The 12914-nt window shown below is 45.0% G+C and overlaps 1 protein-coding gene across 1 annotated transcript in view; it reads right to left on the bottom strand.

Annotated features, from left to right (window-relative positions):
* The window catches only part of Rasgef1b (RasGEF domain family member 1B), a 498748-nt gene extending 486891 nt beyond the window's left edge, over positions 1 to 11857 (bottom strand). Inside the window, exon 1 of the mRNA XM_040747470.1 lies at positions 11421 to 11857. Coding sequence (XP_040603404.1) covers positions 11421 to 11489 — 69 coding nt within the window. The 5' untranslated portion in view covers positions 11490 to 11857. The remainder of the gene's footprint in view (positions 1 to 11420) is intronic.
* Between the last annotated feature and the right edge of the window lie 1057 nt (positions 11858 to 12914).

A 12914-nucleotide genomic window follows, 5' to 3' on the forward strand; every position in this document is an offset into this window, starting at 1 on the left:
CCAAGGACAGGTCAGTACAGATGCCTGAATACTAACAACTACAGTCTTCTGTTTCTAACAAAATAATGCAAAGTGCCTTTGTAAATTCTAAAGAATTATTATTATAATTTATTGCTCATCAACCTGCTAAGTGTGAACCTATTTTTATTCACCCCAGCCCACAACAATTCAAAACCAAAGGTGCAAGTCAAGGCGAGGACAGACAAACCCTCATGTTTATTCTGGAAGCATTTACACATGAGGGAAGCCCACCCAGTGAACAGAAAGAGGTGTCTGCATTATCCAGGAGCTCCAGAGGGTCCGCCCAGCTACTTGGACATTCAAAGCCGGCACCAAGCAAATAGACCTCTAAAAAATCACAGTCATCAGGAGACGCACCCAGCCATCTGACAGACTCCCAGCATCTGGGCATGAAATATTTTATTTCCCAAATCCATCTTGGCTGCTCCCCCTCTCCAGTCACACGTACAAACAATCTGGACAGTCCATAAGGCAGAGGATAATTTTAGGGCTTTCCCCAGGGCCTGGCTGGAAGCTTTCCAATCGTTTCTTTCTGTGATATCAGATGCACTGTTTCTTTATACATGTAAAAAGATGAAATCAGTCTCTATTCTACTCTATTCTATTCTATTTGCAGAACGAGAAGGAAAAACATGGAAGTCTCACGCAGCCATGGTGCAGATTCTTAGAAAGGAAACTGCCTACACTGGAGGAGGAAAACTCAAAAGGAGAGCAAGGATGATTCGCTGACCCTGAGAAGCCCCCATGTGCGTGGCCTCCCATACACAAGCACACACGAGGCTAGAGAGCAAAGCCGAGAAATAAAACCACTGTAATCTCTGGATTCGTTTTAACTGCTGGCCATGACATGGTGTGGTCCTCACGGCCATTCCATCTGCCTGTGTATTTCTCTGTCTAGGTATGTCCCTGTGTATGTCTGATCTCTCTCCCATCCATCCTAGTTTTTCCTAAAAGATAGGTAAGACTTTTCATAACCTTATTTTTATCGGTGTTCACAAACTGTACAAAAGAATGGCTTTCATTGTGACATCTTTCATGTATATGTGTATGTGTATATAATGTATATAGTGTACTTGGATCACATGCATCTCTCTCATTAACATTTCCTGTCCCTCCTCCTCCTGGCCATGTTACACTTTACAAATCATCATCCTTGTATCTTAATGGGGTTTTAACAGTCTAGAATACACATATAAGAAAACATGATGTTTGCTTTTGAAATTTGGCTTATTTTGTGTAACATAGTGACCTCTAGTTCTATCCATTTTCCAACAAATAGCATGATCTTAGTTCTTCTGTGTGGCTAAAAACACTCTCTGGCATACACACACAGAAACACACACACATGCCATGTTTTCTTTATTCCCTCATCCATTAATAGGCTGATTCCATACCATGGTTACAGTGAATAGTACCATAGTAAATATTGATCTGCTGTTATGTCTCTGGTATGGGAGCTTTGAATCCCTGTGGTATATACCAAGAATTCTATAGCTGGGTCATATGCATATTTACACAGTGCCTACACTAAATTACATCCTACCCACAGGATATAAGGGTTTCTGTTGTTCCACAAAATCTTGGACGTGTTTGTTGTCATTTATTCCCTTCATACTAACTAGTCTTTGTGACTGGAGTGGGAGAGATGCTCTGGAGTTTGTACCTACATCTCCCTGACAGCTGAGATGCTGAGCATTTTTTTCATGTTTATATTGAATGGCTGGCCTCTTTTGAGACTTGTCTCTTGCCGGTCTTTATTGGGTTATTCTTTCAGTATTCAGTTTTTTTAGTTCTTTACATATAATGGCTATGAATCCCTTATTGAATGAAGAGCTAACACCAAGATTCTCTGCTGTCCTTAGACAACACATATTAATATGTATGGTTTAAACGAACATTGAGAGTAGGTTCATTGGGCAAAAATAATGACTTGGGGGGGTATACTTCACAAAAGCCCTCCTAAAGCCCCACTGAAAGAACAGAACAACAAGGAAGAAAGTCAACAGAATTTCATAGACCAGTTGTGTGCATATGATTGCAAAAAAAAAGTTACTTCCTCACACCCATGCTCCACTACTACCTCGTGTCCCACACCCCGACTCCCACCCATTCCATCTTGGCGACATCAAAAACCAGGTACCCCGATGTATCCTCTGCGAAAACTGGATCATGTGACTTCCCAAGTCAACCCTAGCAGGCCAGGGGCAACAAGGGCTACTTTGTAGCTGAGACTATAAACTGGTGTAGCCCCTCTCACCATGACCATTTTCTCCTTTCCTGATACACAGTGGAATTCTATTCAGCTGTAAAGGCGAACGAAATTTTCAAGTAAATAAGTGGAATTAGAGAATTTACACTACACGGAGTGAGGCAACCCAGACACAGAAAGACAGAGATACATTCTATCTTACATATGGATCCTAGTTCCAAATCTTTAGATTTGTGTATCCAACTTGAAGGACCCACTTCTAAAAGAAAAATGGAGTATTGGCTGCCCTGACTGTCTGTGAGATAGTGAGGTAAGCTATTACCTCCCCTGCTTGTGTTCCTCACCGAGCTTGCCCACATAGAATAGGCTGGATAGAGTATAACATCAAACATAGTAAGAAACTAAAAAGAAATGAAGCACTTTCTCCTGGCGAAGGCAAGATTTAAACTCCAGTGACTGTTAGGAGCCCATTCAAGCCTGCAGCCTGCCCAGGAGATCTGAATCGTGGTGGATGAATTTATAATCATTCCGAACTGAGTAGCATCGTTCTGGAAAAAGATAACTCCATAAGACAAAGCCATGCGATCTCAAGGCAGCCTGGATTTCCAGCTGTCAGCACAATTAAATCACATCGAGGCACTGCCTCAGAAATACGATAGTGTAGTTAGCCACCTGCCCGCTGGATTCACAAGTAAGTCCTGGCTCCAGCTGTAAAGGGTAACCTCTCCATCTTTCCCTGTCTGCCTCTCAAACAGAAGCATCCTTATTCTTTCCAATTCATGCCACGACTAACAGTCCTTCATCAGCAAGTCCCTGCAAGCCCTGACAGCCAGTAGGGGCCTTGGGTGTCTGCTCTCTTCATTACAATATCAGGAATAGCAATCCACATTTGCATGCCGCTTGACATGTCATCACAGACTTTCACATGTATTACCTCACTGGGGCCTGACATCACTTCATGTGAGTGAAGCAAATCCAACACTGACTCTTTCAAGTCCAGGTCATGGAAATGGACAGAGGAGAGGGCATTTCCTCCAGCGGGCAGGTGAGTTGCTCCTGGAATCACAGCTTGGCACTCCTGCTGCCTGTTCTCTGCAGTTCAAAGCTCTGTCGCTCTTGTAGTCAGCCCCGTGATCCTCACCACAGGCACCCTCACTTGACTTCTAGTCAAGTTCAGATACTGGCAGTGAAAGCAAACCCCCATGCATCCTGGCACCACACAGAGTTTCCAGGGAAGCCGGGCATCATTGCTGCCTCTGCCCCGCTGGGGACAGCAAGTGCTCTTTGGAGTAAGTAAATTACTTCTGGAGTTACCTAATCTGACTTCTGATCAGAACTCTTCATCAACAGCATGGACAATAAGAGTCTAACGAATAAAACCTTGACTTTACCGCATGGGTTTGCTCCACTTGACCTACATTGAGAGTACATGTTTGCAAAGCAACTGAAAAATAAAAGCACTCTAGATTTAATTATATTGCAATCCATGGCTGAATTTCGCTTAAGTGGCATTTATAATTGGCACATTTTTCAAGTTCCTTTTCTGTCACAGTCATGTGTAAAAAGTACATTATCATCATTTATACATCCACAGCCTAAATTAGGTGCAGTATGTGCCCCATATATTGGAGGGCAAGTCAGTAAAAGATGTGCCTTTCACATTTCCATGAAGTAAAATTAAATGTATCTTGAAGTAAATTAGTTTCTAGATCCTGATCAGACAGCATATGGTAGGTTGTCAAAATTAAATAAGCATTGGTAGAACACCTCTATTTGCTGAGCACCATGGAGGATTCAGAAAAAAATTATACTGCACTCTAGAACAACCAAAGCAGAGAGGTGACTTAGGCCATGGATAGGCCAAGATAAAGGTTTATAATACTTTAATTAATTAATCCTCGTAACAACTCCATGAGACAGACATTATTGCTACCCCATGGTTATAGGAAACAAAACCGAGACACAAAGCGAAGACATATTTAATTAAGGTAACTTAGATAAGATGTGAGAGCCTGTGTGTTCAGAGCCTCTCTGCTGTACATGGGATAGGCTTGGTAAAGGCTGACTCCTTGCTGTGGCTCTGAAGGTTAACCAGGGCTCAATTAGGAAGAGAGGAAGAATGACACAGATAGATCAGAGGGTAGCAGATCCCATAAACCAAGGCTCAGAAGCAGGAAGTTATACCCGGCATGTGAGGACACGAAGAAAACAAGAATGGGAAATGAACCAGCCTAGAAGACCTTAGAAACCACCTTACTGAATTACAGGCATCTGGAGAAAGAGGCCCAGCCTACCTTTAAAATACACCAAAGACAAGAAGCACAGTCCTTATTCATCACAAATTCAAAAAAATAATTCAAGCTGTCATTTTGTAGATAAGCTACCTCTAAAGGCAACTATGTGTAGACAAGAGTTTCCTAATGTGAATGTCACTCACTACCGGCCCTGTTACATTTGATCAAAGATGAGTATAGGAAGACTCCCAAACTGAAAGGCTAAACAAAAGGATGCCTTAAGAGTTAAGCTCCCAGTTCATGCTCCTGGGGACTTGCAGCCAGCACTGGTCATTTGGCAGCTATGAAACGCTAGCCTTTCCTTATCAAAATACAAAGAAGAGAGAGAAAAAAAACATCTAGCAGTTTCTCAGCAAGAAGCCATTAGACAGATGTAATCATAATGGGAGCAAACATTCCTATAAATAAAATGTGCACATTTAGGACCGCGTGCAGTGTTTAAAAGCAGCTAACACAAAGGTAAGGAGAGTTGCCCCTGCTACACAATGGCTCAGATGTGGTAGCAATTCAGTTGGCCTGCAGATAAAAACTGTGAATTTATGGGACAAATCCAGTATCCATTAGCTTAGAATTCAAATGAGCCTTGTGGAAAGCCCAGCTGTGGCAACGGGAGCTTTTCTTCTCAGAGTAAATTCCTCCTCTCCCATGACCAGTCAACCCCAGCCAATCCGCCAATTGTACAACCTACAGCCAGGCTTGTTGAAGTTACTTGTTTTAAAAACAGCCTGGCCAAATAGTTCTTTTTGAGATGCTTGAAGCCCAGTAGAAAGACCAAGTAGATCACATGGCACAGGGGATCTTTTTGTTTGTTTGTTTTTTGTTTTGTTTTTTTTCAAGACAGGGTTTCTCTGTATTGTTTTGGAGGCTATCCTGGAACTTGCTCTGTAGAGCAGGCTGGCCTCGAACGCACAGAGATCTGCCTGCCTCTGCCTCCCGAGTGCTGGGATTAAAGGTGTGTGCCACCAATGCCCAGCTGGCACAGGGGTCTTTTAACAGACAAAAAGAGTTCAATTATCCATTATAATGCACAAATTAATCAAATAGAAATGAGAGGGAGAAGGAGCTAGAAGAGTTGACAGTAGAACTTTCTTTGAGAAGGGATAGAGTTGACAAAAAACACAAAACTGGAAAAAGATTCACAAAATGTTGCCTTGCAATGAACACATGCTAGGAGGGAAATAAATGGAAATTCAGGCCCATTGATTAAAATATATACAAAAACATGTCATGAAATATGCACAGGGTAAGATGTGAAAGCTTCTACCCAAATACTTGGCAATTTGGAAAGCAGGATATATCCAGTGTAGTTTGCTGGGGTGATTATTTGAAGCTCTGGAAACAGGTTTTCCTCAAGAATAATGTTGCTTGTGGTGACTGGCTCCCCAGGATAGAACATTAGAAACTCCTATTGATAGTATAATAATGCATACATGTAGTGCCAGGACAATGGGGTAATACAAATTGTTTTGTAAAAATAGAATCTTATTATTCATTATCCTATATAGAAATCCTTTTCAAATTATGAGTTACAACCCATGAAATCAATTTAGTCAGTCTTTACCAGTTTGTCTTTTCATGGGAATAGAAGAAATGGGACACAGAGGAAGGAACTGTGAAGATCAGAGTGTGTCTCACGGTGTGAGGAAAGCCATTGTTCTTGCAACTTAATTTCAGGGATATAGCTATAAAAAAACCTGCAAAGCAAAACTGATTTCTTACTGTGAGTTACAGTCAAAACAGCATTGAGTGTCTCTTTGAAGGGCTCCTGTGAGTTCTTGGAACAATGATAGTATTCAATAATGCTGAATAAATGATTGGTTGAATGAACTGATAGACACATGGAAAATGAATACTAGGATACTCATCATTGACCTATCAGCCACAACCCTGATGCTTGCAATGGGAAATTTACTGTCTCTAGGAATGTTATATGGAGACAGTGATGTTGGAGAGCTAGCCAGCTGCAGTTCCCCGTGTGTCGGTCTCGGGCCTGGGATGCGATCTCTGGTAAGGTAGAGGCTGTAAAGATGGGGACAGGACCAAGTGCTCCCCAAAGTGTGTGGGTTCTGGGGTGAAGAGGGGCACAGAAAGATACCACTGCCTGATATTTTATATGAAGACGCACAACAACCTCTGAATGATCACATGAAGATACATATGAACTCTGAATTTCATATGAACTTGAACAAATACTTTACTGGCAAAGAAAATTATGACCCCACAAGGTTGGAAGGTCAATTTAAGCAGACACTTATTTGATGCAAAAGTATGTGCAAAACATTATGCTAAATTCAATGGAAGGGAAAAGTACATCATTCCTGATATTGAAGAGACACACCACAATATCAATAAATTAGCATGTATTGAGCACTATCTTAAGTACTTTATGGGAATTAATTCATTTAACCTTCAGTTCCCTGCATTAAGCACAGTCATTTCCATTGAAGACTAACTGAAGTGGTTCAAAATTGTCCACAGTATCAGAAACACGCACGCATGCACACACACACCCATACACTCACGGTTCAACAGACCTGAATATTGTCCAGGGAGTAGATCTGGGGATGATATTGGGGTGGGATGTTAAAGACAGATGAAACTTCAATAATGAATGTTAGAGGATGAAAATCTCATGTGTCAAAAGAGTATAAACGTGTCAGGACATGGGCAGGAAGAGGAAGTACATTAAAACTGCTAGAGTACAAAGAGCACAGCAGAATGAAGGGGAGACTGGCCAAGGACACCAAACTGTAATTATCGTATGGAGACAATCCATGTGCCTTACTGAATCTGCATATAGTGGTATCACAAAGGAATTTATGACAATTAAGTGACCCCCATTTCAAGTTGGGCTATTAGAAACATGATTTGGTACATAACACAAAAGACAGAGGTGGACAAGAGAAACATCAGAGGCTAAGGAACCATGTAAGTCAATGCAAGTATCTGCCATGCACTGTGGCAAAAAAAGCCAAGGATTTTTCCTAGATTACATCTTTAGTAGGTTGATGACCCTGGACAATACATAGACTCACTCTGAGCCTTGGCTTTCTTGTTTGTAGAACATCAATAAGCATACCACTTATTTCATAGCATCATTGAGGAAATAAGGATGGTCATTATTTTGTACAGTGAATGCAAGCTAATGAACCCTCCCCCAAATGGAGAAAATAGTACACTGGAAAATGCTCTACAAATAACAACTCCCTTACAGGATCACCACAATTGAACCTGAATCTTTCCCAAAACGACTTCTCAAAGTTCAGCCTGCCTTTGAACATCTCCGTGAGTAAGTGAAGCTCATGTAATACTGATGGTGACATGGTGAAGACAATGAGAGAAACTCTTCTCTTTTGACAACTGTATCTGGGGATGAAGGGAGACAACAAAAGCCCAAACTGTGAGTTACTCTTCTCACTACTGTGACTAAATATCCAACAAAGGCAGCTTTGGGGGAGGGCTTATTTTGTCCCACGACTTGAGGGAGCAGACCATCATGCTGGGACAGTCACAGCAGCAGGAGCATGAAGCAGCTGCTCACACAGCATCAGGGAAGCAGAGAGCTGAGGGAAGCTGCTGCTCAGCTTCTCTTCTTCTTACTCACTCTGGGGCCCCAGCCTGGGGACTGGCGCTGCCCACAATCAAGATGGCTATTCCTACCTCCCTTAATTCAATCTAGAAAAATCCCTCACAGCCCCCATATGCCCAGAGCTGCCCTAGGTGCAGCTAGACCCTGTCAAGTTGGCAGTTGATATGAACCATCACATAAACCAACTCCAATAACCAAGTAGCCAGAGTTGGATGAGATGAAGTGAACTTTGAGAATTTTAAGTGGGGTTATCATGCCTACTCTAGCACGCACTATGGCAGTGACCTTAAGGAAATTATTTATACCTTCTAAGATCTTGATATTCTCATCTATAAAATGGGATTGATGACATCCCTGTCATGAGACTATTAGCACAGCTGACATCATGTATGTATAATGTGATGATAACAGATAGCTACTACAGATTATGCATAAATGAAAATCAAGCTGTACTACTGGTAGAGACACAGATCAGAGACATCTAGATATACTATCTGACACTTGGCAGTTCTAGAGACCACACCCAGGAAGGAACTGAGTGCTCCTTTTGATTGGAGCCATATGTGTTCTCCCATCATAGCTGACTCCTTACAGATCGTCCATTGGGTTAGCTAAGGACGACAGGAACTAAGAGTGCAGCTACACTGTGCCATGGGGGAGGGCAACATGGGAGGAGGAAAAGCAGTCAACTGGATGAATTGTTCTCCCACCATGGCTTAGAATATGGACTCCATGAACATGGGCACAACGGAAGCAAGACTTGGCTACGCGAAGGGGGCACAGTCACAACATGTCATAAATCAAAGGAGACGGAAAGAACGCCAGGAAAGAACACACGTACACACTCTCTTCTGCCCTCTTAGGACTGGAAACGCCTGTATGTATGCTTCTGGGCCTACCTTCCCAGATATCAGAATGCAGAGAAAACAAGCTGTCTCTGTAAATGGTCTGCCTGAGTGTGGCACAAGCAAATCCAAGACAGCCGGTGCTCAGGCCACTGTCATGGTCCTGAAGTCCTTCACTTTTTTAGAAATTTTTAAATTGTTTCCAAAAATTTAGGTTTGGTTTTGTTTTTACAAATATCCATATTTTACTAAGACCACAAAAGGGTTACAAAATGGGCATTAAGACACTGTGGTTGCAATGTGCAAGTATCTTCTGTCCTTAGCCTCTGGAGGTGGCGCAGCAGGCAGGCATACACTGGAGCTGTTTTACAGTCACAGTGATGTTTTTCCCCACTTTTTTTGTTTTTTAGTAACCAGAACCTGTCACTTTTCCTTTGTCAAACTGCACATGCATGAGAGGTCCTGGGTTTCATACTCAGGCAGAAGAGTCTCTCTTGCAAACCTACATGGCCACATTCTCACTGAAATGAGACCAAAAGCTATCCATTCACTATGACAGTGCCCACCTCTTTTTCTGATTTCCCTGGAACTAAAGGGAACTTCTAGGGTTAGCATATTTGATATCTGCTGCCCTCACTCTTTCAATACTTTGGCACTTTCAAGAAATGAATAGTCAGAGAGGCTGGTTTCTTCCACATTTCTCCCCATCCTCGATGGAGGAAGCTGGACCACACCCTTCCATTTAGGAGCAACAGTGTTCATCTGAAAAGCATCCACAAAGCACATTCCTGTTTTGGCTCTTCTTCTCCTGGAGTACAAACATTCCCTAGGGTTGGAACTCTCTCCAGTGGCACTGATGAAACTTGCTGCCTGATCGCCATTTTAGGTTGATTCAGCTGACAACAACTCAGCCATTTGTAGAGAGATGGTGAGAGGAGATGATGAAAGTAGCCCTTCCTCTAGATGGGTGGGAGACACCACAAGATTGAGGAGTTACCAAGGACTTGGGGATGTCTCTTTCCCTGGAAGCAGCAGTCGTCTAAGCGTGCCTGCGACTAGTTTTGGAGTAACTGGGAACCCATCGTTCTGAAAAGTCAAGGTGAGGCACCTGTTGACTGGAGGAAGGCATAGGCAGAAGCATGTACCCAAAAGGTGATGCATACACTGAAACCTCTTGGTGGAGGCTTTGGGAATTTTATTTTTAAAATCCCAGCCTATGTGAAGAAAAAAAGAGAGAACAGCAGATCCTGGAATGGCCTCCTAGCCATCTGGCTGCAGAACATGCCATGGAGAAGATGCTGGGGGGGCGGGGAGTGTAGCCACTGTGTGTCTGGAAAACCTTCCTCTCTGGGCTCTTCATCCTTTAGATTTCAACTTTCATCTGTGTGGGCATTTCCACCTTCCTTCCCTAAGCACCTCCCTACACTCACCGTTGGGATCTCCCTGTCACAAAGCAGAGTATGGATAGATTGGACAGATTGAGCTCTAAAATCACAGGGAATGGTTCCACATGATCTCAGAAGAAAACTTAAAATCACAAAGGTGAAAGGGGACCAACAAGCAGCTGAGGACCTTTGGAACTAGAAGGAGTTCCCGGCTGAAGGACACACTAAGTGCCTAAGAGAAGAAACTGAAGTCTGTTTCTCCATCATTCTGGAAACTGCGGACATGGAGGGCCCAGGCAGCTCAGGGAAGGCAGAAGCTTCCTGGAGGGTTTGAGACTGCGAGGAGGAGCGGCAAGGCTAGTTGACCTGGCCTGCTTGTCAAGCAGTCTGCAGGAGAGGACAGGAGCGACAGAGACAAAAGGCACTCTAGTGTGTGCCCAGGTGGGTCTCATATAAGACCACTACACCATTTCCTCAGGAGGATGAGCAGGCCAGCCATCCAACTCCTAGCAAGGATGCTTGCAGCAGGGTCACTGCCATTAGGTGTAGCTGCCTTCAGAAGGTGCTATTTCTCTGATTCCATTTAATCCCTGTCCCCATCCTCAGTGTCTCTCACACCAGAGGAAATGAGTTAACTTACAAGGAGTTTACACCTCGCTGGAGGTTGGGGGGAGGGGGTGGTTAAAGGAAGCAGGAAAGTGGAAGCGTTTTTGAAATGAAAGATTGCTTTCCGTTAATAATTTAGAAAAGTCAAGATAGGCAACCGAAGGGTGTCCAAGAGACAGCTCGTTTTTGAATGTGCCTGGTATGTTAGGCAAGGGGGCAACTCGCAAAATACATGGTTCACAAACGTGTTCACCTGTCAACTAGGGAAGGGAAAAACAAACATGCAGGAAGGGCTGGGGAGGCAGGAATTCAGACTCAGAGGCTTCCATCTCCCCCTCACCACCGTCCCCAGCCCCGCCCCAGAAGTCCTTCAGGTGAGACGCACTTGCCAAGTGGTGAAGACCCTAGTTGTGGGTCAAGGGTGCTCACCACCACTGAGGGCAGCCCCTGCAGGACACACCCTCTACCTACCTCCAGCATGGGAGAGGCGCCCTTGCTCGGCAGCGTGCAGCCCAGGAGCACCGCGAGAAACTTTGCCATATACGAGCAGGGAGGCCGGGTCCCCTGGTGCTCGCCTTCGTCCTCGCCCTGCGCCTGAGCTGGGATGGGCAGGGCGGACCAAAGCTCAAGCTGGTGGACCCGGGCGGGGGCGGGGATCCGCCCGCCAAGACTGTCCCATCGGGGGTCTCCGGACCTGCAGGGGTGCTCTCCGCTGCCTCCCGGGAGCTGTCCTGGCGAGAGGAGCAGACAGCCGCGGGCGCCCCAGCCTCTACGCCACCGGAGCCCTGCTGCGCTAGCCGGTCCCGCTGAATGTCACCAGAGCCGTAGTAAAGGGAAGGGCCCCGCCGAGGGGGAGGCGGGAGGGCCAACGGCGCACGACCTGCAGCGATGCCCGGGCAAGGGCGGCGGGCACAGCACAGCGACGCAGAGACAGGCGGTCCCGCCCCTGGGCAGTGATGCTGGCGATGCCTGGAGCTCCGCTGAGAGCGAGCGTGTGGCAAAGGTAGAGGGTCTGTTCACTGGGGTCGCCTGGGTGACCCACTTCCCTAGTTTCTGCCTGATTGTGACAATGCAGGTGGGAGAGGAGGGGGTCCAGGTCCGCTGACACTTGGCCAGTTACCAGGACAAAAAAAAAAAACGCAAGCATTTCACAAGGACTGTCCACTGGCCAGCGCCAGCCAGCCCCACCCTTTCTATGGGAAAGCAGAAGCTCCAACCTTGGAAAGAAGAACCCCACTCCTGTCACATGTGAGCCGGAGGCACAACTAAGCCCCAAAGGGGAGTAGGTGAGTTTGTGGTTGATCTCTCTCCTGGCCTACCTTCCAGCCCACAAGGCACCAGGATGAGCACGTATATAACCTGGACAGTGCTACACACAGGTGTGGCCTGTTCCTCTAAGAACCACTCTGGAAGGTTTCTCTTGGAGATTCAAGACTCAGAGCCAGCATGACACTTGAATTTTACTGCCAGTGGCTGTACTCCCACTTAGAATACTACGGATGACCAGCGGAGCTTGTCCGGGGCTGCAGTTAAGTCTGGGGAATCCTCAGATCTGATGCTTTATACTCTCAGAAACCCCTGCAGGTGGTGTCAGGCAGTAGTTTGAAAAACCCTGCCCAACTGTGCCAAAGCCTTGAGGTTCAGGAAACGACAGCAGGGCCCCTAGAAAAAGTGTTAAATCCCCCCAATTTTATATACAAAATATGAGAGCAGAAAGCCTCCAGTACTCAAGACACTTGGGGCGCACTGTGTATGCAACCACAAAGGCTATAAATGCTTGTGGGGGATAGAAAATGGGTGCTTGGATGGGTGATGGTGAAATGTGATACCAGATTTCCCATAACTCACTGGTGCAGCAAACACGACTTCAGGGAGTGTCTTGGTAGAGTTTTCATTGCTGTGAGGAGACAGCATGACCATAGCAACTCTTATAAAGGAAAACATTTGGGGGGGCTCACTTACATT

This window comes from Mesocricetus auratus, unplaced genomic scaffold (assembly GCF_017639785.1).
Source record: "Mesocricetus auratus isolate SY011 unplaced genomic scaffold, BCM_Maur_2.0 Super-Scaffold_100006, whole genome shotgun sequence".
Taxonomy (NCBI): domain Eukaryota; kingdom Metazoa; phylum Chordata; class Mammalia; order Rodentia; family Cricetidae; genus Mesocricetus; species Mesocricetus auratus.